Below are 25067 nucleotides of genomic sequence, written 5' to 3' on the forward strand. Positions count from 1 at the left end.
TTGCGGAAGTCAAGTTCTTGGCAGTAGCCCAGACTGTGAATGTCACCCTAAGCTGCATGATAGCACTTTCATTTACTGCTTTTAGGAAAGCAGATCTGCTGTTTATTCGACAAGAAGTCCCTATAAATGCATGCCACTGGAATTTTTTTGTTTTGGAGCAGAAAAACAACACAATAATAAAATGGGGCAGCTTTCCCTGAGGCTTACTCGTTGTTGGCAAGACAAATTTGCCAAACTATACTTGGTACTATTCTCCTTGACCTCTCTTTATCCCTGTTAAATAACAAACAAGTACACGATGGGATTCTTTGGCCCTAAAGTGAAATAGGCTTGTTTTGCCTTAGTGCATTGGCTATTTTTAAAAATTTAGCTGAGGAAATATATGGCTTAGAGTTTTAATCCCCCACCCCCTGACCCAAGATACAAAAAATAGCATTACCCCCAAATTTTTAAGCTACGTTTGACTATTCCTGGGCACTCTTTTTAGATCAGCTGCCGAACCAAAGTGTAGAGCGGTGGGGGAAAATCAACTTGAGCTGAACTGCAAACTTTGTTTTTTATAAATTCAAAGACTTCTGTTTCCTGTGCAGAATTTTCATGTAGCAAAGAATGAGATTTTTGAATGTTTGAAATCTAGCTCTTCTTTTCTGATCAGTTTGGAGGTGGTAGTGGCTGACATGGCGCTCTTCCTTGCTCATGCCTGTTTTTACGGTAGGTCCAGGATGCAGGCAATCACGCAGGACAACAAGGCTCTGGCTTCAGTTTCCTGCTCTGCATGAGAATATTTCAAACCATATCTGAACCATGAAACCCAGAAAAGTCGGAGGGAAATCTTTCCACTTTACTAAGCCGAATGGTGGCCAGTTGCAGCTGAGGGTAATAGCTCCTTGCCTTGCAGTGCATTTCCAGCATCAGGAGAAGTGGTGGGGATAACTGAGGAATTCTGCCCGGTTTATAAGGCATAGTACTGAGAGGCAGCGATCCAAATGCTCAGATTGCATAATTCCTTTGAAGTCACTCCTCCTTCAACTTCAGTGGTGGTAATGACTTACATCAGCTGATCTTAGGAGCCAAAAATAGAACTGACTGATTTGACGTGACCTTGGACACGCATGTTGGATCACCTCGCTGGCTTTCGGACAATCGACTTCATACAGTCACGTTATTTCCCTAGAGTTTTATGGTGTTGCCTGCTTGCTGGGCTGTTAGAAGTTGAAATTTTCAGAAGAGATCACAGGAAGTAGATGCTAATTTTTGATACTTGAATTAAATTTGGGGTTAGGCTTCTGGGAAGGTCTCGCAGGGAGTGCTTTGGAAGTTTCAGGAGGTGTGCTGCAGAGAAGAGCAATAGCTGTCGCTTGCATAACATCGGATCCCGATTTGCTCTTTGGATTATCTAATCATTGTCAGTGCAAGTGTTTGAGGTGGAAGTAATTACAGCAGCACTGTCAACTAATTCCTATTCATGGAGTAGTGTGGAAAATGTTGATTTGAGGGATAAGTGAGCTAAATATTCCTGACTGAATAGACACCTAAGAGCATTTGGGGCTGGTTCTTGTTAGAGCTGTTTTGACAGCAGCACCAGTGTAAACAATTTGTGTGTTACCTTCTACTTGAGGAAATATTGACAAGTCTCAGACACGCACTGGATCATGATGGCATCAAAGAGCTAATTACTTGCTCTATATGTAGCTCGTAACAGGCTCAGCGATCAGCTCTCTGTTCTTGGGTGCGACAGTCTCTTCTGTGCATTGACTGCATCGACTGGGCTTTCAGTGCTGCGAGGCAGGAGCTACTAAATCTGTCATTGCTAGAGGTTCAGGGTCTTGTGCAGTTTATGTTCAGTTGCAACTGTGCTGGACGGTTGTCTAAGAAGTTCCCTTATAGTATATGGGATGCAGAAGTGTTACTCTGATAATAGTATCCACTGTTGATGGCTGTCTTATGTTTTCAAAGATGCTAAGCAGGCCTTAAGTGAAGGAGCATATCTTTTTAGTTTGTTTATGTAACTCAGCAGACTGGAGTTAAACATCAGATCACTGACTTCAGCAGGAGTTCAAACTACTGTATATTTAGGTACAAACTTATTTGTCTCTAATCAAAATAAAATACCTTATTCTACAACTGTAGTTTAGTGTATAACTTTGCTCTAATTAAATTCTTTAATTTTTCTTGCCCCCCCCCAAAAAAAAACCTAAACAAAAAAACCTCAATAACAAAATGTCTGTTTTGTTGCTATAAATGCCAGACAAAGCTCCATTGAGGGCTCAATCACACTGAAGTCACTGGCTTTCTATTTGCATGATTTTGGGAGAATTGAAAACTCTCCCGAGAGACTTAAGCATCTCTATTAACTTAACATCCAGTAACTCTAATCATGGACCCAGACCGGATGGGCAGGTACTACACTGACAAGCAATTTAAGTCTGAGCAGAAGCAGTTGTACTACCGATGGGTTATAGCAATTCATTGGACAAAGGTCACTTTGTAGATAATGCTTATGGGAATTAAGGATTCATTGCATGCTGTTTATCCCTTAAAGTGTGGGCAAGCCTCCGGCTGGTGCTGAGCTGGGTAAGCAACACCTCATTGGTAGCAAGCATTGGTAGTGTAAGAGCAACTTCGAACAAGATGCGGTAGCARTAGTGTTAACCAGGCAATGGAGCCTTGCTGATAGCGTGGGCAGCCTGTTAACCTGCTGGTACACCCAGCTGCGTTTCGATACCCGGCGATTAGTTTGTAGGTACCAGCAATGTAGGTCTCTGTTCATCAGCTGTGGAGCAACAGCTCTTCTGATGAGAATGCCATTACTTAGATGCAAAAAGAGGCTTCTCGTTTTCTTTGAACTACAGTATGAGCAGTGGAGGTTAGTTTCGTAGGGAGATAGGCCTCAGCCTCACTTACGTTTAAAAGTGCAGTAGGTGTTAAACACTTTATTTAATCTAGGACAAAATAAATATTAGGACTCCTTAACCTGACAATGCAGAAAGCTAATATGCTGGCCGTTAGCCTGGAGATGCTGTAGAAAGAGTTGATTAGCTGATACATAAGGAGGAGGAAGCTCAGAGGAGGAACCTTTATGACCTGAGCAGCTTTCCTCCAGTTTTATCAAGTTATGATGAGTAATGTGCCTTCCTTTCTTCTCAGGTACTTTAGTCTGGATGATCTTGTGCTGATGGTGCTGGTATGACATATTCCAGTCTTGAAGTGTGTGGGTTTTTTTGTTTTTGTTTTGTTTTGTTTTTTGTTTTTTTTTGTTTTTTTTCCTCTTAGAGGAAAAATTGTTTTAATTTTGGAACAGAATCAAAACTTCAAGTCCAGTATTTATTTTGGAGACTGATTTAGCTTTTTCATTCTTGAAGGTACTTAAATGTAGCAGGTTCTTCCCAGCTCTTCTCTAATTCTGATTTAAATCCAAGAATTGGTCTTGGTGCTGCAATATTCAATTCTTAAACTACGACAATAAAATCCTGATAGCACCAACTTCTAGTCATCTACCATGCTTGAATGGAGTCTGGTGTCGATAGTGCCTACGCTTCATAGTGGTGTTTGGAAGGGTGATGACAAACTTGGATCTGTACTCAATCAGAGGCAGAACAAAATTCTTTATTTCCTTGTTAGTGTAGAAAATAATTTTCCTACTCTGCCCTGTGTGCTGCTGAGGTCAGCATTGCAGCTACAGCTTTGAGATGCTTACTGACCTGAAGTGCTTCTGAGTGCAAATATCTGAGCATGTTCCCGTTTTGTGGTTGTGTTGTCCTGGGGCATGTTGTGTAATGCCTAATGCATTACAAGAGGATTCTGTTCTTCTCTATGGGCCTTTAATGCCTACAGTTAAAAATACAGCTTTTTTGAAAAGCAAAAGGACAGAGTATTCATACAGAGTTGCAGGAGGTTTTGGAAAGCTTTTGTTGTGAAATCTGATGAGGTTACCTGGGCCCAGCAAGCAAGATTCACAGAAGGAGGCAAAACTTTCTTCCAGGATAAGCTGGTACATATTTGAATTCCTTTTTTGGTGTTAAGCATTCATTTTGGTCAGTGTCTAGTATCTTGAACAATTCGATTCAAGCTTTTGCATTCAACAGAACATGCTGTTGAGTGGCCAATAAGCTGGAAAATTGGATCAAAGTCTTGATAGGTTCAGCTGCTGCCTGGCATCCGAACAGCCTGCCGGTGTGCCAAATGCTTCTCCAGGCAAGTGGGCCAGGAATGTGAGTGCCCACACGTGAGGCAGGATAATAAAACCAGGGGGATAATGTGGTTCCCTGAACAACTTCACGGAAACAGCTAAAAGCCAGTGGAAGAAGCACAAGTAGTCAACTCAGTCATTTCTGGGCACAGAAACAAAGTTATGGCTACTTTTTGCAGGTATGACTTGTATTTTGTGCTCAAAGTGGCTGGAAACCCATCAAGGGTTCAAAGGATTGCCTTGTCAGCTGGTTACCTGTTGGGTTACCTGTTGGGTGCTGGCGCAGTTGGAGGTGGTGAGATGTTTTTAGTGGGTTTAATCACTGATCAACTCCAGTGAATTTGAGCTCTGCCAGAGCTGTTAACTCTGTTTGACAGTGACTGATCAGAATTTCTTCCTTGAAATCACACTAACTTTAGCGGAAGTTTTTATTTTATTTCTAACTTAGCAGGTGTTACTTTTGAATTACTGATTAAATGTAGGCTGTAAACTGTTGGCAATGCTTAATTCTTTCTGCACAGTTATCTAAGCTGAGAGGCATAGGTTTAAATGTAATAGGGTGGTAGAAAGTACAACACAGTTGAAGAATAGATGGGTAGATTGCAGGAAATGGGGGGGACGAAAGTTTGAGGAAATGAAGTGGCTTAATACTGTGGATGGAAAGGTATTTTTCAACCACTGTGCACAGACAAAATCTGTCCCAAGTGACTTAAATTTAAATAGCAGACCCTGAAAGCAAAATTCCCAGTGGTCAGAGTGGTCTTATGTTCTGCACATAAATGATCTGGCTTTTCTGTTACCCAGTAACATCCTTTCTGCATTGATGTTACAATTGTAAATGCCTATACAGGTAATCTCTTGTACTTGTCTGGTAGAAACTCCATTCCTGCCTGTCTGCTCAAGGTTTCTTCATATCTGCCTTAAGCATGCAAAATTGGAAATGTTATCAAATTAATTAAAATGGAAAGTGTGTTACCTTAAAAAACGAGAGCTGTTTCCTGGAAACCCTATATTTGCAAGCATACTGCCTATAGCTTTTTCTTTCCATAACCTTTCATGCAGGCATGCACTGTCTTCATAAATTACGATACAGGCAGAGATTCTTAAAGGAAATGGTTTGCAACTAACCATTAGCCTGTGTGTTTTTTTGTTTGTTTGTTTAAGTCTAAGCTACCAAGAGCCATTAATTGTAGCTCCAGAGCAACAGCTGATTTATGAGTTTAACTTATATGTGAATACTGGTGATATTCAAGTCATTGGAGATGCCAAGTTTATTCTCTTGTATCTCTAGATTTACCAGAGATGCTGGTTAGTATTCAAAAAAGCTTCAAGCAAAGGTCCAAAGAGGCTGGAGAAGTTCTCAGATGAGCGTGCTGCTTACTTTAGATGCTATCACAAGGTAAGACTTGATTATATGCTTGTTTTTCAACATTTGTTTTTACATACAATAAAGAATAAAAACTAAGTTGCCATGTATTATTTGGACTGAAAACTGGAACTTATTTACTATCAAAGTCCTAAACCCACTTGTATGTTCCTTCACTCGATAATGTAGCGGCAGAGTGAGCATTACCTCTTTTGTGCTTTCCAGCTAGTACATCTTGCTAAGCTAGTGGAATGTCTCTAATATTTTTATAGAAGAAGTCCTTTCTTCTCCTCAGCCTAATCCTTTTTGCTTTAGATCAGACATGAAATACTTCAGAATGACTATTCTTAGTCATAATTACAATAACAAATGTCCAAGGTAACATGGCATGAATTCAGAAAGCTGGGTACTTAAGACAGGTTGCTATTTTACTAGGATTTTGCATCTGTGGGAAGACACTAGACACAGAAATGAAGGGCAACATGAATTTTTTTTTACATGAAAATTTTTCTTGCAGTTGTGATGTGAAAACCTTTGCTAAATTCACTAATATGGAAAGAATATAGTTTTCCCTTTAATAGCTTTGCTGAAGTTTTGTGCACTATTCATATTCATCTGAGAATTTACATGTGTAATTCTCCTGGACATGGAGATGAAAATAAGAAACTCTTTAATTTATAATCGTTGTTGGCAAAAAGCTTAATGCATTAGATCAAGAATTATGTGCATAAATTCCTAGGAATCGGCAAGCACAGCTCAGCTTGAGGCTGATCTATGCTTATTCATTTTGACATACATTTAGGAGGAGATCTTGAGGGAATACTGAATCTGAATTCTGTGATTTATCTGCCTACATGCCACAACTTGTAATTGATTGGTCATAAAACCCTGTGGCTGTTTGTACTAAATCATGCTCAGAAATAGTTTATTCAAACTTATATTAAGCAACTTTCAAAAGTAATGTAAAGTGTATATTTTGATTTGTGGGGATTGCACAGTGTGTATATTAAACGATTTCCAGCCCTGCATGGAACTTGCATTTCTGATGGCATGGTTCTGTCAACTATTGATGCAAATCTTCATTTCCTCTATTGTACTGACACAATGCATCAGCAGCACATGCACCACTGGTGTGAAGTTCAAATTAAGTAGTGGATTTGAAATCCAAGAGGGATTTAAATAAGGCTGGATTTTCTTTTTCAMGAAGATATGTAGGTTAGCACTTGCCATTTGTCGCATATAACCTAGAAGCAGTTTCCTGCATCTGGATCTGCAGACTGAAGCACCATAGAAAGCTCCATTAACTTCAACAGATTTTCAGCTTTATCAATCAAGTTCCCATAAGCTTAGTCTATGTTACTTAATGTTCAACTTTTTTTTCTTCTATACATTTATTATCTTCTCTGGTAGCTTATTTAACAGGAACAAACAATGATTAAACTCCGTGGCCTTAGAAGTTACTGGGAATTGCCTGGTTGAACTGACGCTTTAGTAACAGCAAAATTTACGCTTTCAACTTTTGAAAGCTGTATCTATAAGTTGTCAGATATGTACTACTAAGTTATAGATATTAAAGCAAAGCCTAGTCTTGACTGACGTTTTGATGAAAAAGACTTCAAAAGTAGTAAAACATCTTACATGAATATTTTGTGCCTAACCAGAGAGCAATTATTTTTATAAAGACTTAGCAATCCAGGGTTTGCTTTAGGATCGTGGTCTAAGCCTGAATCTTTTCAGATTGCTTTAGGAATGAGAACAAACTTTTACATTTTGGAGAAGTAAAACAAATTTAATGTAGAACACTTGAATGCAGCAGGTATTCCTGAAAGCTGCTGGTTCTAGCTGGAGTGAACTGACCACTTCTTGAGTCCCCTTTTGTGGGGGGAGGAGGAAGGGGAGAGTTCTGAATCTTAAGCTGAATACCTGAATATACTTAAGATCTGGGCTTCTGTCTCTTCCCCCCCCCCCCCCTCTTCTCTCTTTTTTTTTTTTTTTTTCCTCTCCTGTCTTGGACCTGCCACACTAGACTAGAGCTGGCAATCATTCTCTGAACCCTTCCCGTAAACTTCCTTCTGCTTCAGGTCTTGGGTATGTAGAGCTAAAATAAGGCAGGTAAAGTCAAGGTTTCTACCAGACAGCTTATAGTCTGCCTGTATAAAATGGAGAGATCTCTCTTCCTAACACCATATCAGCCTGGATGTTGCAGATGAGCCTGCTGATAGCTGTTAGGGGTGCGGACAGGCTGGATGACTGGGCAGCAGAATATTCATCTGTGGGAGCTGACTCTAACGTTGTCATCACTGTTCTCTGCATCTCATTTCTCTCTGCATGCTCTGTAAATGAAGCAGTGCTAGAAGAACTGCAAGTAGAGCTGTTTAAGCGCAGTTATTGGGCCCTGTGGGCTGTCATTCACCTCTGGGGTGTTGCCATTTGGCAATGGGGCTCTGCAGTGTCCCCGTTGTTTCACTGAGATGGAAACTGAGGCTGTTTCCTGGTTCTAGAGTCAGTGACTATAAAAGTTGACAGGTCCTGCTTATTTTTACTGAACCTAACTGAGAGGAAGTTGATGAATATTAAATAGCACTTTCTGACAAAAATGTGTTAACTTACAAAAAGAGAACATGTGGATAAAAGTGATTTTTCATCTTCTCTTCTTAAATAAGCTTTGTAAATGTGTGAAATTCTAAGGTGGTGAATGATGCAAATACTTCTAACAGTGTTATGCAATGAGGTGTTAAAAAAGGACGATGTGTCACTACTGCTGTATAGTTGAGCTGGTTCTTATAAAAAGCATAGCTGATAATTAAAAAATGACTAATATGGCAGAGCCTTCATCTAACTTCGAGCCAGTTTTTTGTGTATCATATACTGGGTATCTTAGACCCAATGGATGGTGCTATGAGTACTAGTCGTAGCTGTTGCCCTCATCTGTAGGCACCTAGCCAGGTGTTGTAGGAACACCTTGATAGTGTGTAGTCTCTTTGACTATTCTGATTTTGTCACCTGTGGACAAAGCTGCTTCTCAGTCTCTGACAGTAAAGTCAATCCTACAAATGAGAAGACCAGTCAGTCCTGTTAACATGTCAAGTGTCACCGTGTCAAAAGCTTGCGCTAATGAACCTAAGGATGAATGCAGTGCAGCCTGATGGATGATACTGTGAGAGAAAGCCTTCCTTACAGATTACCGATGTTCAAGGAATGTGGTTGCTAACCTCCTACCTGGGGTCTGAAGCCTGATTCTCAGGCTTTGAAAGCAGCATCAGGTCTAGAAAACTGAGGAGTCCCTGTTTACCTTATCAGTCTTGGGAAAGTTTTAATCCATCATAAAAATGTAAAGGACAGGAAAAGAAAAATAGTAAATGCAGCTGAACTTTCAAAAGCACCTGCTTTGCTCAATGAAGTGTTAAATTGTTTTTTTTCTGTGATGAATTCAAGTGCAAATGTTACTTTCAATTTATTGAACCAGGAAGAGTCTGTCTAGAACACTTGTCCTGTTGGCATTGTGGTGCCTCTCACCATATCTGAACTGCTGTTGGACTGAGACTGCAGAAGAGCTGCTTGGTGATTTCATCTGGTCAGGGTGTCTCCTCTGTCCACTGGAGTCCTGGGTCACAGTGTGTCTGCAACACTGCCGAGCTGGGGTGTGCGCGTGTGCATACGTTGTGTGCATGCATGACATCTGTGCCCTGTTGTGCAGCTCTGCGCCAAAAGCTGATCTTCGACATTTTTCCCCACTCAAAGCTTGCTGGCGTAACCCCCCTTTTCTCTCTGTCCTGTGACTGGCTCTTCCCACCTCTCATTTTACTGGCGACAGACTTTCTCACATACCTGTTACACCCCGCTAAAGCACCAGCAGTCTTGGATCTCGGTTGCTGTGAGCTGGGGCCTCTTGGATCCTGCCGGCAGGTTGATAATGTTTAGTTAGCTCAGCTTAATGGACGCATCTCAGAACTAATTAAATTCATTCTTTATTCCAGGTCCAGAGACCTGGACACCGCTTTGTTAGGCTACTTTAAGTCAGGGTGTGCTTGACGTGATCTTCTTGTATGCACTTTCTCAGAAATTGAGTGTGTGTGTATGTATATATTGAGAGAAAAATCTCTATTTTTATTTAAGAAATCAAAATCATACATTCACTGCATCTGCTTTTCCTTTAAATCTAATGCATAGGCTAGAGGCTTAGCAAATTCACTATCTAGAAAAGTTTAAAAGAACAAAAGAAATAAGTACATTTCGTATAATATTGACCTATAAATACTCCATAATCTTGTTTTATTTTTTAAACGTGGGAAGGTTAGCATACTAAGGATGTGGGTGGGTGGGTTTTTTTTTTAAGACACAAGTCATCTGAGAACAGTCATCTGTAGCTTATGAAGTGCGCTGGAAATCTGCATTTACAAAGCAAATTGTCCACTTAATTCATCTGGTCCCACAAGGGAGAAAAAATAATTAGGATCCAGGCTACAAAATCTGGACAGAAAATTGCCTTTCAGGTAGCTGTCTAGCTTTCATTTGGTAAATATAAATAAATAATCATCTACAAATTACCATATGCTTTAAAATAATATTGGGGCAATGCAGAAATAAAATTGTTTCTCTAAAGGGCTTTTGACTTTGCAATGTATCAGAAGAATCATTAATATTCCAATATAAAACCAGCTAATAGCATACTGCTGATGGGAATATACTGATTCCTCAAGGGGATGTAAGTTTTAATCCGTTTGTATTAATCTTGCCTTGAAACAACAGAAGTAATTTAAACAGTCTTTCTGTCTAGTTATGGAATAATCCATTTGGAAAATTGAATTGTGTAATTTGTAATTGTTTTCCAGGCTTGCTAATGCAGAACTGTATTAGTAGCAAATTAAACGTTTAAAGTATGACCACTCTGCTAATAGCTGGCTGTTAAACATTTATTTTAATGAATACTATCACTTACTATGAATAAAATGTCTGGTGTGGGACTTTAAAAGAATTAAAGCAACTTGTCAGGACACTTTGGCATCTTTATTGCAAAGCCGTGAATCAAGGCTCATGGCAGATCTGCGGAGCATGGATGTGCCACTTGTGCAGAGAAGGACCCAAAGCTTGTCGCAAAGCTCAGGGTTGTGGCTCTGGTGCCCAGCTCTGCCGCTCGTGCAGCTTGAGGGGCAGTTTCTGGGAACAAGTAAAAAGTGAATCTCAGTCTGGTAGTTGTTCTTGGCCTTAATTTTTTTTTTAAAGTATGCTATGTTTACATAGCTAAATGTGTACAGGCAAGTAGCATAAACAGAAGTGGGCTGGAATTGCGGCAGTGACTGCAAACTGTGCACCACCGTAGTCCTCACCGGGCAAATATCCAGTGGGCCAAGAGAGAAGGGTGAAGTCTTTAAGGTTAAAACACTAGATATTTGCAAACCATTGAAAGTGGCAGTTGTGTAGACAAATATTCCCATGTGTTCTATACTGAAAGGCTACTGGTATTTAAGAATTATATACGTAATTCAAAGGCCTGTGAAGGTTATGTTTTGGTAAACTCTGCATTTGACATAATTTTTGAAGAGAATATGCTGGCACTGAGATGGAAGAATTTTTGCCCGAGTGTATCTGGTCAGGGTGAAGCTCTGTCTCCTTGTAGTGTCAGTTGAGAAATTAATGATTAATCCCTGTTCCTGACTCTGAGCTCTCACCACGGTAGCTCAGCAAAGTATTTTAGTTTTCAATCTAGTGTAATGTATTTCAGTTATATAGATTGTCACCTTAACATAAAGCAGGCCTGAAAGTAAAAGGGAGAAGTGTGCAAAGTGTCTTTTAACTCCTAGACAAAATAATATTCCTCTTACAATTTCACTGTTAAATACTGTCTTAGGAGTGTATCCTGTGATTTTTTTTCTTGCCTTTTAGAATTAAATTTATAAATATAAATTATTGTATGCTTTTATTTGTCCTAGATCAAGGAATTCAACCAACCATGAGAACACTTCCTTGCAAGATTTGGGCAGGAGGAGAACTGTTGCAAAAATGCAAGGAAGAGAGCTGCAGCGTCAGATCCTTGCAGGTGCTCCGTGTCTGTTCCTGAGCTCTTTCCAAGAGCACAGTAGAGGGGCTGTTAGCAGCCTGCCACTTTTGGTGCGAATTCAGTGCGTATGTGCCAGACACTCTCAACCATCTGTTGCATAAGTGCAAGCAACAGGAAGGCGGTTTAGGCACCTGGGATAATGATGGTATTTTGAAGCATCTTGCTGGGTGACACAGCAGGGCAAATATCAAGTGATCTTTAAACAATTTTCCCTTAGGAACGCAGGTGTGCTGTCGAGCCTCAGCAGCAGGAATAACTTCTTGGCTAGAGTTGAATCTTGCATGGAGGGGCTATTCCCATCTTGGAGTACCCCTGAATCGCTCAGAAGAAAACTGTAGCAGCTCAGCTTCAAAAAGCAGGACAGGGCAGCTGTTTGTTGATTTATGGCTAGCAAAACTGTAGATGGGTAACAAGGTTGTTTCTCGGGYGGAAAGCATGCATGAGCAAACAGGCTGGAAAGCCCTGAATTGACAAAAACTCCCCTGTGTGACATGACTAGTGCCATTGATTTCCAAAAGATTCGCACGTGCCGTATTTTGTCAAACTGTTACTCTCCCTGTGTGCACAGTGTCCTGCACCAAAGAAGAACTTGGTGTGAAACCAGCTGGGAAGACGGATAGCATACCTGTTACCATAGTTATTTGGACCTAGATTGGGGGTTAGAATCACCTTTTGAAGGGAGGTGTTTCAGTGTCAGCTTGTGCAGTTGTACAGAAATGAATGCCATCAGGAAATCTTCAGATGCATGTGAAGAATTTCAGAAAGACTGTGCTGTGTGAAATGCCATTATACAAGAGCTTGCAAGGAGTCAATGCAGCACAAAATAGCCTCAGAGCTGCCAAATGTTGTATCCACATTTTCTACATATATACATACCTTTTTCCCCATTTCATGGATAAAGCATGAGCTGCAAATGATTTGATGATCACTTAAATTGATGAAAATACCTTCAGTATTCAGTAGTTATCTTCAAGATATCACTAAGGGGTGAAATCACCTGCAACTTTATTTGTTCAGGCTCTGAGACAGGACTCTCGGAAGGGATGTATTTGTAATACATTGTACTATGCCTRTGCAGTATAGTTTATTCTGCATTTGCACAGCATATAAAGTGTTCCCTAGAAGCACCTGACTTACCCACGCTGCAGAAGTGTGCAGTACTTATCTCGGGTCACTCTTCTGCATCTCCTCCCTTATCCCAACATATAGCCCTCAGATGGGGGAAAAGTGCATGGGAAGGGCTGTATGACAGAGATTTGTAACTACCCCTTGAGTATTAAGTTGTTCCTCATGCTCTAGATGTACCCCTGTTGTATTCCCCTTCCTCCCTCCCTTCCCTGTATGCCCACCCTGCAGACCTGGGGAAAAGCTGGTCATCCTGAGTTCCACTTGCACCAATGCTGGCAACACTCGTGTGCTCTGCATCTTCATTCTCTGCTCCCATGTTGACAGAGGGAGAGATTTCACCTGTAAAGATGAATTACTGTTGGTTGATATCTGAGCAAAGCAAAATAGACCACTGTAAAGGTAACAGATGAGAGATAAATAATGGTTTAGATAATCTGTTTTGCCTACTTCATAAGGTAGTATGGTTAGGAGTACCCTAATAAAGAGTAAATGTAGGAAAAAGCATAATCAAATGAAAACAATTTTTCTGTTCAGAAGGATGATCTTTAGGATTTCAAGCATGAGCTGCATCCTGTAAAATTGCTATTGGGTTGCATTTCTCTACCTTTAAGACTACTGCAGTGAAGTACTACATAGCCTTTTGAGAGGAATTGATAATAAGAAAGAAAAAAAAAACATTGCTGTTCTCAGCTCCCAAACAGCTGTATTGTTCTGTCCATGTTTCTGTACTTAGTCCCTTCAAAAGGGAAATTCAGAAGGAGTTTTATGCTGTCTTGACATCAAGTCACCCAACAACTATGCTTCTGTCCACCTTGAGTTTTGCACAAATCTGCAAAGATCCACTGAAATGTGAGTCTGGCATAAAGTGTCTGCCCTTGCTTATAGGGAAGAGAAGTGAGAATCATGTGTTGGGCTGGTGCAGGAGCTGGTGTAGGGGGAGCGGAGTAGTTGCAGCTTGCCACACTAATGACACAAGACAAGCTTGGGAGGTAGACTGCGGTCCTAGGGATGCTGGGCATGCGGAATATAAGATGCACAAGACTGGAGTCCTAGTAACAGAAGTGTTGATCAGAAACRTGTTGGTCCTTGACTGCATAAAGACAAAGCAGTGTTTCATTTCATCCTTCTCATGCTTCCAGCAGCGGTATGTGCTTCTGCTCCCATCTGGCCCAGAGGTGTGTGACTCAATCTGAACACAGGATTGTTAGTGCCACTGTTTCTCCCCAGCGCCATGCAATAGCTTGCGACCTCCCATGCTGCCAAGTGTCCATTGCCTGCCTCGCTGGGATGTCCATTGCCTGCCTCGCTGGGATGTCCATTGCCTCCCTGCTCTGCTGAGCGGCGCTGCGAGGCAGCGCGTGCTGCTCGGTCCCCAGGGGTTCAAGCGGAGCATGAGCAGCGGCTGAGCAGGTAGTGCTTCAGAGCTGCCTAACTGGCTTTTAGCTCTGAGCTCGGTGTCGGTGAGGAGAGGTAGTTTGCTGTTCCCTGACTAGTACAGACCTTTCCTGACCTCATTTAAGCCCTGCCATAGCACCCTTGGGATTCATCACACTAGAGAACACTACTGTGTTTTCCAGCAGTAGCAGTGTTAAATGCTTGATTTTAAGAAATGAGCTTTTTGTTGGAATGGATCCTAGATAAATAATTCATTAGCAAAATGTACGGCCAAATTCTGCTACTGTTAACGTGAACTTGGTTAGGTACGTACTTCATCATTGGTCTGATTTCATTAGCATGCAGCAAATGTAAATGTGTTCGGTATAAATGTCAGGGTAGCTGCTGTCCTGAATGAAAAAGTCTAACTCTTCTTTTGTCTTGCATTTGAATAATTTTGTGGCATATGAGAAGAATGAGAGTTGAACTTGGCAGCTGGCAATTTGTGCTTGACCTGTCATGTGCTGAGTACGATGGGAATATGTTATGACAGATTTGTCATGTTTAACAATGAGTTTGTCGGTGTCTTGTTAGCGCTGGGGAATGTGCTTCTATCACAGGACCTCCTGTAAGAGTAAGAAATGCTCATGCAAAATTAAGCACAATTAGGAAGTCTCGGTTTTGACACTTCTTAAAATCTTGAACCTGGAGGCTATAAAAACCTGATTTCTAAACTTGGCAGCTCTGGCAGAAAGCTTGGCATGTTCTCTGTGGGATGTTCCTTTCATTTTGGTGCTTCCTTCTGTCATCGTCTGCAGAGTGAGCTTCCAGACACAGGCTGTGCTGGTCACTTCCTTTATTTAATATTTATTTTTTCTTTAATGAGATTGCCCACTAATTGCTCTCTGTCCCTTCAATTCAGTGAGATTACCTTTTCAGGGATCTTGCTCTGAAGTCTCACTTTGGCTGCCCTTTTTCTCTTGCTAGAAGGGAATGGGCAGTAACTTGATTAGAAGATGCTGGTTTAGGATGAAAAGCCCCGGAGATGCAATGGGTATCCTGGTGAGCGTCAAGGTGCTCTGGAGAAATGCTACTACCTTTTGCTGGGCCTTACAGTGCTGATTACTCTCTGTAGTTTCTTAATGTTTCAGATGAAACAATTGCTGTATTTCTGTATTTAGAGATAGTATTACTTGGTACAAGATCATTCCACAAGGTTCTAGTCTGTGCCACCAAAGGAGTGAAGGTACCTGTTGGGTATTAGCCTAAATGTTAAAAGGAATGAAATAATGAAGAGTGTTATTTATGGGCATGAGGGTGAAAAACAGGTATTAGAGAGATACAATGTGCCTGCAGTATGTATTTACTGAAGCTATATGTAACATAAGATTCGTGTTCAGTTTTTGGAATGAAAGCTATTTTTCCAATTGTCTTTTGTCAACCAAGCAACAGAAATCTGTCTAAAAGCCTGAATTCACTTTGTGAACTTTTAAAGCATTTGGATGTCTAATTAAAAAAACAACTAAAAACATGTTTTTAGTTAAGTGGACCATTCTTACAAATCTTCAACTTTCCATTAAAAATGGCTTAGATAGAAGTTTTTCACTATTCTTACAGTTTTGTCCTCCGTGAAGAAAGCTGTAATAGAATCTGCTCCTCCAAATGGGTGGATTCTTTAGGCTTTTAGCCTCTATTTGCTTCTGCTACATCAAGTTGGTTTTCCTCATGCTCTTCATCTAAATTTCCTGAACTGAAGCAAGCACTGATTCTTCTACCAGCCTCTTGGTTTAAATCCTGTTTGTATTGGGTTACACTGAAGCTCGCAAACAGATAGGGGCAAACTGGAGGATGTGGCTGCTTTGTTGCCCAGCGTCTTCAAGTTGGTTGTTGTTGTTGATGTATATATGTATATATTTTTATTTATTTATTTTTTCAAGGCCCTAATCAGAACTCCAAATTGTGCTTTTTCAGGTTACAGAGCTCAATAATGTGAAGAATATATTGCGACTGCCAAAAAGCACAAAGAAGCATGCTGTTGGAATTTATTTCAGTGATGACACATCTAAAACCTTTGCTTGTGAGTCAGGTGGGTAAAATGGCAAAGCACATTAGAAAACATAGGGGCTTTAATTGTGAAATTATAAATGTATTATACCTACACACAGATTTTCTGGGCATTTATACAGAACTTGAGGCAGATGAGTGGTGCAAGGTGTTGCAGATGGAGTGTCTCGGAACACGAATTAATGACATTAGCCTTGGAGAGCCTGACTTGTTGGCRTCTGGAGTGGAAAGGGAGCAGAGTGGTAGGTACATAAAATGTTGACCGTTTAAATCCTTATTGATTGCATTACTTTGAAGTTTTTGGACTGTGATATGAAAACTAGAAGTAAGTTGGTGTAAAGAAAACTCTGTTTTTTCAAGCCATTCTTTTTTTATTTATTTTTTGTTACTACCAGAGATAAGCATGGTAATCTTATTATGGATTTTAGAATTATTTTGGAATAGCACTTTTCTTTCTCTGCCCTTGGAGATGGGGACTTTCTTTTGTTGTGTGTTTTGTTGTACAGGATCTGCTACAACAGAGTTTCAGTCTGCGACTGAGGCTCTTAGGCAACATTGTAATGCAAATAAATAATAGTAATTGCCTGCAAAACCTGAGTCCATGGCTACTTCACTTTTCTATGCAAATAAATTAATTATATGCACAAATGTGCTTGCAGTGTATTTATTCATGCACACAATTTTATTAATTGCTTGTAAAGGTCAGGATTATGATGGTGCAATTCCTTTCTGTATCTGAATGCATGCACAAATCTTTTGAAGCCCTTCATGCGTAGCATTTTGACTGCCCCAAATATTGAGTTAGTGGAAGAAATTGAGTGTTTGCTCTTGGATTAATTGTTCAAAGTGGAAATAGTCTTGTAATAGAGGTGGAAAATAGGAAATTCCTTTAATGACTTGTACGTTTAATGGGCAGGGATTTTAGACTAACCTTTTGTTTTTCTCCCAGAGAGATTCAATGTGTATTTGATGCCATCCCCTAATTTAGATGTGCATGGGGAATGTACCTTGCAGATAACATTTGAGAATATCTGTCTTTGGGACATCCAGAATCCCAGAATAAAACTCATCTCTTGGCCATTAAGTGCCCTCCGGCGCTACGGACGGGACCCCTCTTGGTTCACGTTCGAAGCAGGGAGGTAGGTGTGTGTTGCTACAGTACGTTGCTTTCCGTGGTGGTGCTGGGTGGTGCTCTGAGCACTGCTGAGGACTGAGCTTACATTCCTCAGGGAGAGGCTAGTCTGTGCCCCCTATAAAAATGTAAAATACTTAAATGTAAAATGAAAGCAAATAAAGCTCCTAATCCCAGGCTGCAGCTTGAGTGCAAGCAGTTGCCAAATACAGGTGCCTGTGGGTGGAGGGGGGAGAGTAGATGGAAAGACTGGGAAAGTTGCGGTGTTCAGGGGACTATAGGGGGAGCCTGACAGTATTGTATATTGCTTTATAAAATAAAGCTGTACAAGAGCTAGAGAACTGGATGGACAGATTGGAAGAAGGGGCRCATATATTCCTGAATTTGTACAACACAGGCCCTTGGGCACAAGTGGCCCTATAGTAGGAGAGCTGGAGTTTAAAATTCAGAGCAGTGAGTGCCAAGTTGTTTCCCCAAAGCAAGCTAATATAATGGAGAAAGGCCTCTTGTTTTTCATGGGTTATACTCCTGTTTTCCCTCTATTTCACAAATGGAATAAGGAATTTGAAAGCATTTCCTTGTCTTTTAGAGACATTGTTCTCTATTGCTTCCTGCAGCTCAGTTTTAATGAGCCAAAGTGTTTGTGGGACTGAAGCTAGAACTTCTGTTTGTTGAACTCAACTGTCAAATGCTTTTTAAGTGATATGGATATATTATTTTAGATAACCACATTAAAGAATTACAACAGTAAAAGAAACAAATCATACAGTTAACTTACCTGGAAAAAGAGGAGGTGTTTAAATGTCCATCCTCCTTATTACTGCAGGATTTTTTTCTCTGGGAAAAAGGGTAGTTTGTGTGTGTGTACGCACACACATTTTTCAATTAACTGATCACACATTAGCCGTGGTGGTAAGATGATGCAATTGGGACTGCTAAGGGTATGTCTTTAGTGTTTCAAGTGGAAGGCAAAACTCTGCTTTCAAAGCTAGGAAAGTTTGGAAGGAGAGTGCAGTTTTCCATATAGAAGCGGAATTCTGTTCTTGCTTTATGTCCCCAGCCTCAGTATTAAAATGTCACCTGTAAGTTCCAGTTAAGTTTTCTTGCTTTTGTCGAAATGGATGCTTTGCTGTAGGCCAATAAAACTAGAACCACTTCCTGCAGGTCTTAGAGGAAGCTTGTACTCACCAACTAGTGTGCAAAATCAGTAGAATGACTTTCTCAGTGCTCTTCTGAATGGATCTTCTCAGTTTAATAAAATTTAACTTGGCCTATTTGAAAAATGCACAGGGAGGTAATATTTCTTCCCTTACCAGTGCTTCTGATGGCAAGCACAACATACAGGATCTTCTGGATAGTCACTAGGGTTCATTACAGGCAGCGTTTAAAAGCTTGGAAGGTGGCGAAGACAGAGTAATTTTGGCACATTCATTCTAGTTAGGAGTGTAAACCTTTAAAATCTGGGTCTTGGGCATAAACTCTCTACAGTTTAAGAGATTAGTGCCCCTGTTGGCAAAAGAAGCACCAAGGTGTGTTAAAATAATAAGACTGGACTGGAGCTCTTAAGACCCAGACATAAAGACTTCTAGATAACTTTGTCCTGTATTTCAACAACCTTTGGTTTTTATTACTATCTGCGTGATAGAGCTTCTGCAGCAGCATGTTAAAGTTGAACTTTACAGATCACCATGAACAAAGGAAAACCTCACGTTTGGATGCTGTCTGTTCTCGCTTTGGCAGGATGTGTGACACAGGAGAAGGACTATTCATCTTTCAGACAAGAGAAGGGGAAGCAATCTATCAGAAGGTGCACTCGGCCGCTTTGGCCATAGCGGAGCAACACGAGCGCTTGCTGCAGAGTGTGAAAAATTCAATGGTATGGCTGCTAGTTACGCTCGTTATCTTGCACTTGGCACCAAAGAACATTAAATTTCTTCAGTGTAATTTTTACCTTTTGATTCACAGATAGTAAGTGGTCCGATTCTTTTCTCTTATTAACTTGCTTCTGTTTGAATGTAATATTTAGAGCTGTATATAACTTGCTCTTGCTTTTCAAGATTCAAAAGAACAGGAGAAATACTAATGCCTTAGTCCTTGATTTTTGTATTTGCAAAACCATCAATAAGTGTTAAATGATGCAGAAGAGATGATCAGATCTTGTCAGTGCACATTTGCCATTCTCATTAGAGTCCCTTAATTAATCAGCATCATGAGTCTGGAAGCATTTCTCATCAATTTATTTGCAAAATGTTGTGGCTAATGCTCAGTTTGCCATTTGTTAATTGATGTCTATACTTCAAGGATGATTTGGAAAGAGTCATATTGTTCRAATTAAACTGCGGGTGGAGGAGAAACAAGATGTTGCTGATCTCCCAGTGGATCTGTTTTCCACAACACATGCCTTTTGTGTCTTACACTGCTTTTATGACACTTGCAACTCTTAGAAAATGTAGGACTGTAAGATGCAGAACTAACATACAGATTGAAACAGTCTGGGATCTCCAGAAGAAGGAAGGTATTTATATGGCACCTATACCTAAAGGGTTTCAGGCTCTGCTCTTAACTTTTTTTTTCTTATGAAGCCTTTGGGGTGAAAAGGAACGTTCTGTTTGTCCCATGTGACAATTCCTGTGCTGTCAGTCCTGTGAATCCTGGGGCAGCGTTAGTATCCTGAAGATAACGGACTACTTAGAATGTGTAAAATGCTCACAGTGGGCAGCTGTACAAGAACCTGCCTGTAAACAACATTTCCATTCTGGGCAATAGTAGTAGGTTTATATAACCTGCAACAAGGCTTATGTCGTATTTTCTTATTGCAAACATAAGTTCTGCTCTTATCCATACCATGTCTAATCCTTTCAGTAATTCTCCTAACACCTTGGTTTCAGGGATGAGTTGTAATGATGAATAATACTGGAGGACCCAGCAGGGATAGAATAGAAAATGCCGTTACTATTTTGGTAATTTAAAAGATGAGAATGGATGTTGAGGGAATGAATTGTCTTAAATATTTTTGTTGTTTTTCCACTCTCTTGGACTTGAGCCAGAGTTGGAAGCCAAATCCATGACAGGAAAGTGATTTCTCTTAATGTCAGTCCAGTCAGGAGTAAATAAGGGGTGGAGCAGTGGTAGAAAGGAAACAGTTTCCAAGTATCCAGACCAATTTTGTGGTGCTGGATAGTGCAGTTGAGCATCCTGGCAAATGGGTAATTCTGTTGTAGCTTGTAGGGCAGGTGGGATAGCTGAAATGGGAAAATAGCTGCTCTAAGCAAGGAAAATTCAAGTCTGTTTCTAAGTGATGTGGGTCATGTAATATTTTTTCTTTTCAACAGGAAAGACTAATGTGACTAATTACTGGTTGATCCTACTCTGTTAACTTCTGGCTATCGTCGTTGCAATACAGTCGCTTCTGTGAAGTCTGTGGGAGAGCTCTGCCTCTTTGTGAGGCTGAAGTACTAACTTAAGCCTGTCATATGAGGAATAAAACTGTGCCTGTGTGCATTTAGAGCATGTGCTTTTTCCAGGCATTTCTCGGTTGATTAGGAAGAGCTTGATGGTTTGCTTTCTTTCTCTCTTTCTTTCAAAAAATCTTAGAACTGGCAGGTAAACCCTGCAGCCAGCAAGAGTGGTATTTTTCCCTTCCCCAGTAAAATATCATCTGATGCTGCTTTTGACTATTAAAAAAAAAAAAAAANAAAAAAAAAGATAAAAAAAAAAAAATCTAATCCTAGTTAGTGAAGGCAGTTTTTCGTCAAAAATATTCAAAATATATAACTTGGGACAGATGGGTAGGTGATGTGGTTACTTATCAGTAACTAAATTAAGCAGATTATAAATAACCTAGTGTAGGTCAGCATAGCTAGCAAGGACTATTTGTAGCCCACCAGTATTAGAAGAGACTAACTTGTTGAGGAAAAAACACTTTCAAAAAAATCAAATTCAGTAACAATGATCTCCTGAAGTGAATAGGCTTTCAGGCAACTTCATATTTGGTGTTTTTACGTCCATGCAATAGCAACTTTAATACATGGTGTCTGTTGATGCAGTGCTGTAAAATTTCCATCTTACAAGTGCCAGTACGCTCAACAGATGCACAGTTGCTATAGATTTCAATACAGAGCAGCTGCACAGTTTCTAAAAGCTATTTCATGAACACTGTGTCCAACCATAACCCCTAAATCTGATTTTATAGGACCTAGAATGCTATGCTGGGGATAAAAACATATTCCTGTCTAACTGAAAGTCATGTAGTTTAGTAGTGGGATATAATTGTTTCAGATGAGCCCATCTGCCCTGAATATGGGTTTCCCCAGCCTGTTATAAAAATGTTGTTTGGTTCTGAAATACTCAGCAAGACCTGGTCCCTTCTCTAGGGTTCAATGATGTTTGGATTTAGACCTGGATGATCTAAAGCAGAGGATCGTTATGTCAGTATAGAAGTCAGATGTCTCATTTTGCTGATTGCAAAATATGTTGTAAGCTGCATCTTCATCATTCAGAATGATTTATTTCCTCTATTCTTCTTCTTGAACACTTGAGCAAAGAGTTATTGTAGATAGTTGCGCTTCATGCTCCGCTGTCTGAGCTGCATCATGTTTCTGTCGCCCAGAATTATTTACCCTATGTGAATTTTCATGTTAGTGAAGCTTGAGCTATCATTTACAGAAAAGATAAATAAAAGTAGAAAGTAGGAAATGCTGGTGATGAGAAGTTAAGTCTTCATCGAGAGGGTCTTCTGCTCACCCCTGTAACCATGGYCACCATGAGGTGAGTGATCTGGAGGGTGATTCTCTAAGGCTGAGGTGACTTGTGGGGACAGTGACTCGCTCCAGCTCTCTCCCCACATGGCCGCTGTCCCCAGCCAAGAGAGCATGCACGGCCCAGGGACTGGGCTGAGCTTTAGTGTCTGTCATCTCACGAGCTTTATATTACGGTGCGTTGGTTCAGTGCATGAATGCAACTTGCTCTGGTTTCTGAAATGTGGAAAACTGCTGTGACAGTGGTTTCTGAACTGGGAACCTCAACCCTGGCACTTCCCGTTAATGTCCTGTGGCTTTCTGGCAAGGCTTGAGCACATTCTGGCAAGAGTGTATAACGCTTTCACAGGTGGATTTCATTTATCTTCCTTTATGATGGATTCGAAGATTCTCCTTTTTCCCCTTTTTAAAAAGGAGGAAACAGCTGGTTCTGCTTAGCGATGCATGACGCCTTTCTGATCATTTGGTAATGCTAATCTCATTCAACTACTTCTTTCTTCTCACTTTTGCACTGCCAGACAATGGAAAGGAAATATCTGTCCAAAATGTGGACGTGTGTTCATGAAACCCTGGTGGTTATGCAGTCGTCATAAGAACTGACCAGTGTAATGCTGAGACTTGACTGTTGTCATTTGTGCCTGGGTCATGGTTTAGGTTGTTTTAAGAGATCTCATTACAACTTGACATCCCCTTATAAGAAGTAATGAAAGTGAACTTCCCAATTTTGGCAGCTAAAGCTCAGTGCTGCAAAGAAGGTTACCATTAGCCAGCTTAATGGGCAGCCTGTTCTCCCTCCTGCCAAAAAGAAAAAAATCAGGAGTGCACTTTATACTAGGTCCATCTGATGTGCAAGAGTTTCTAAGCTAGAATGTGCTATTAACTCTGGCCATTTCCATAGGCATTTTTAATAGTAAGCCCCTCTTAAGTTTCAACTAACTTTTGAAATAAGAGAAGAATATCTAGTATTATCTAGTATGGATAATAAAAGAAAGCCAGTCAAAGCAGCAGCAAAGTTGGTAGTTTAATTTCTGAAGATTGATTTTTTTTTTTTCTTTTATTGCAGTGTTTCCTGTTGTGTGTTTGTCATGAATTTAGCAATTGTTACTTAAGCAATTATCTAAGTAATTTTCATTGATTACATGAATTTGCTTCATTGGGAAGAAAATCCCCTAAAGAACACAGTGCAATCCCTTCCACATGGGGATCCAAAGAAGAGGGTTTACCTAGTGCAAATGCAACTTGTTTAAAACAAATGTGTTTTGCTAGATCTCTGAAAATTGTATAGGCCAGCCTGAGAAAACAACCAAATCTAATAAATCAAATTATTCTTTTTTCTTCCTTTTCTGGAGCCATATTCAAAGTTAACTTGGGAGAATGAGGATTTTTAAAAGGCAATGTTTTGGCTTCCAATGTTAGCTTTGCTGATTGTTCTTAAGGTGGGATCCAAGAAAGAAAACACTTATTCCTCCTTCCCAGAGCCCCCAGGTCGTCTGGGAACCAACTACACCGTTGACCAGATTCATGCTCTGGCCCTGTGAACCTTCTGCTGTGACTGCTTCTCGGTGCTGGCTGCTGAGGGCTGCGGCTCCATCCCCTCTGCCATGGGTTGTTTGCAGCTGCTGGCGCTGAGGGGTGGCTTCATGATGTGCCTCGCTGCTCCTTGCCTCCTACTATTTCCTTCGGTTTAAGGACTTAATTTAATCCCCGCTGCACATGGAGGGAGCTGCATTTGAGCCGTTTGCCAATCTTGACCTCTCTTTGGCTTTCAGCTCTTCCCCTTCTCCCTGGGAAGACGGTGAGAGGCTATGGTTTGGTTGCCTTCCAGTTAGCAAATTACTTGTTATGTTAATGATACGTGGAGTCGGATGTCCTGTCCAGTGCTCTGCTTGCCACCGTCTTCCAGGCATGTTCCAGCATATCAATTCCAACTGTTTTTGAGCTGCTTTTCAGCACTGAGAGCCTATGTGGAATAAAGCCAGGTCATTATCAAGTTATTCCTATCTTCTTGGTTGCCACAGAGATACAGTAGGTTAATTGTGAAATGAAATCAATCATCGTTAAAGCTGCCTTTGCGCACAGTCTGAGGTGTTTAGATGAAGTTCTGTGTATTCAAGATGTAACATAAAAACCCACAGCTAGCAAAAAGAATTATTAATTTTTTTTCCTGCTGATTCAGTTCAGGAGGGGCACTATACTTCTGGCCCTCTTCTTTGTCTTTATCTAATCTACTTTCCCTAGCTGTTTCTCTTTCTTTCTCCTAAGATATCCTATTGTTTTTTGCTCTCCTCTAGTCAGCTGAACTGTTGCTCCAGCTCCCTTAACTTACCATTCAACTCGCCATTAAATGGAGCCACCAAAAAATTATCTACAGCTGGGAAAATGTCAGACTCGCAATGCTCTGCTGATTTTTGTTTCCAGTAATAGATCCTTAGTTGTTTGTTTCCATGGTGCTGAAATGTGTGTGGTAATACTGCAAGTCCTATTCAGGCTTTATTGAAGGAATATACATGGTACATAAATACATGGTATGATGTAGGTGGAAACTTGTATTGTGCAGAGTGATTCACATCTTACTGACTTAGAGGTGGGTGTTTGAAGAGCAAGAGTTGGCTTGGTTTATTTATTTTTTTGTTTTGTCTTACTTTCGGATCACAGGCACAGTGTCCACCATACAGAGAGGAGGTTGAGGGTGGATGGCCGCATCTAAATAACATCAAAATGGCTCTCTGCAAAGACAGCCAGCCGTTATCTCTGCCTCGTCTCTGTGCTTGACCTTTTCGTTTTCACTCTGAAATATACTGATATTTCTGTAAAAGATTTTCACCTCGGGTTCTACAAAAGTAAAATGTAAAAGCTTACTCTTTTCTAAAACAGCTATCGTTATAAATTTGAAAAATCAAGTGCAAGATCAGTATATTCGAACTGATGTTTTCCTGGGCTTCAGGGGGAGAATTTTAGCTGTACTGTGAAGCTTATTTTAAAATCTGAGTGTGTGTGGT

At 40.5% G+C, this 25067-nt stretch overlaps 1 protein-coding gene across 1 annotated transcript in view; it reads left to right on the top strand.

The window, feature by feature from the left end:
- DOK5 (docking protein 5) overlaps positions 1–25067 on the top strand; it is a 44610-nt gene that overhangs the window by 15856 nt on the left and 3687 nt on the right. The window contains exons 2-6 of the mRNA XM_026056422.1: positions 5481–5588; positions 16087–16201; positions 16281–16421; positions 17129–17318; positions 19052–19187. Of these exons, the coding sequence (XP_025912207.1) occupies positions 5481–5588; positions 16087–16201; positions 16281–16421; positions 17129–17318; positions 19052–19187 (690 nt within the window). The remainder of the gene's footprint in view (positions 1–5480; positions 5589–16086; positions 16202–16280; positions 16422–17128; positions 17319–19051; positions 19188–25067) is intronic.

Source organism: Apteryx rowi, unplaced genomic scaffold (assembly GCF_003343035.1).
Source record: "Apteryx rowi isolate R43461 unplaced genomic scaffold, aptRow1 scaffold_0, whole genome shotgun sequence".
Classification (NCBI taxonomy): Eukaryota; Metazoa; Chordata; class Aves; order Apterygiformes; family Apterygidae; genus Apteryx; species Apteryx rowi.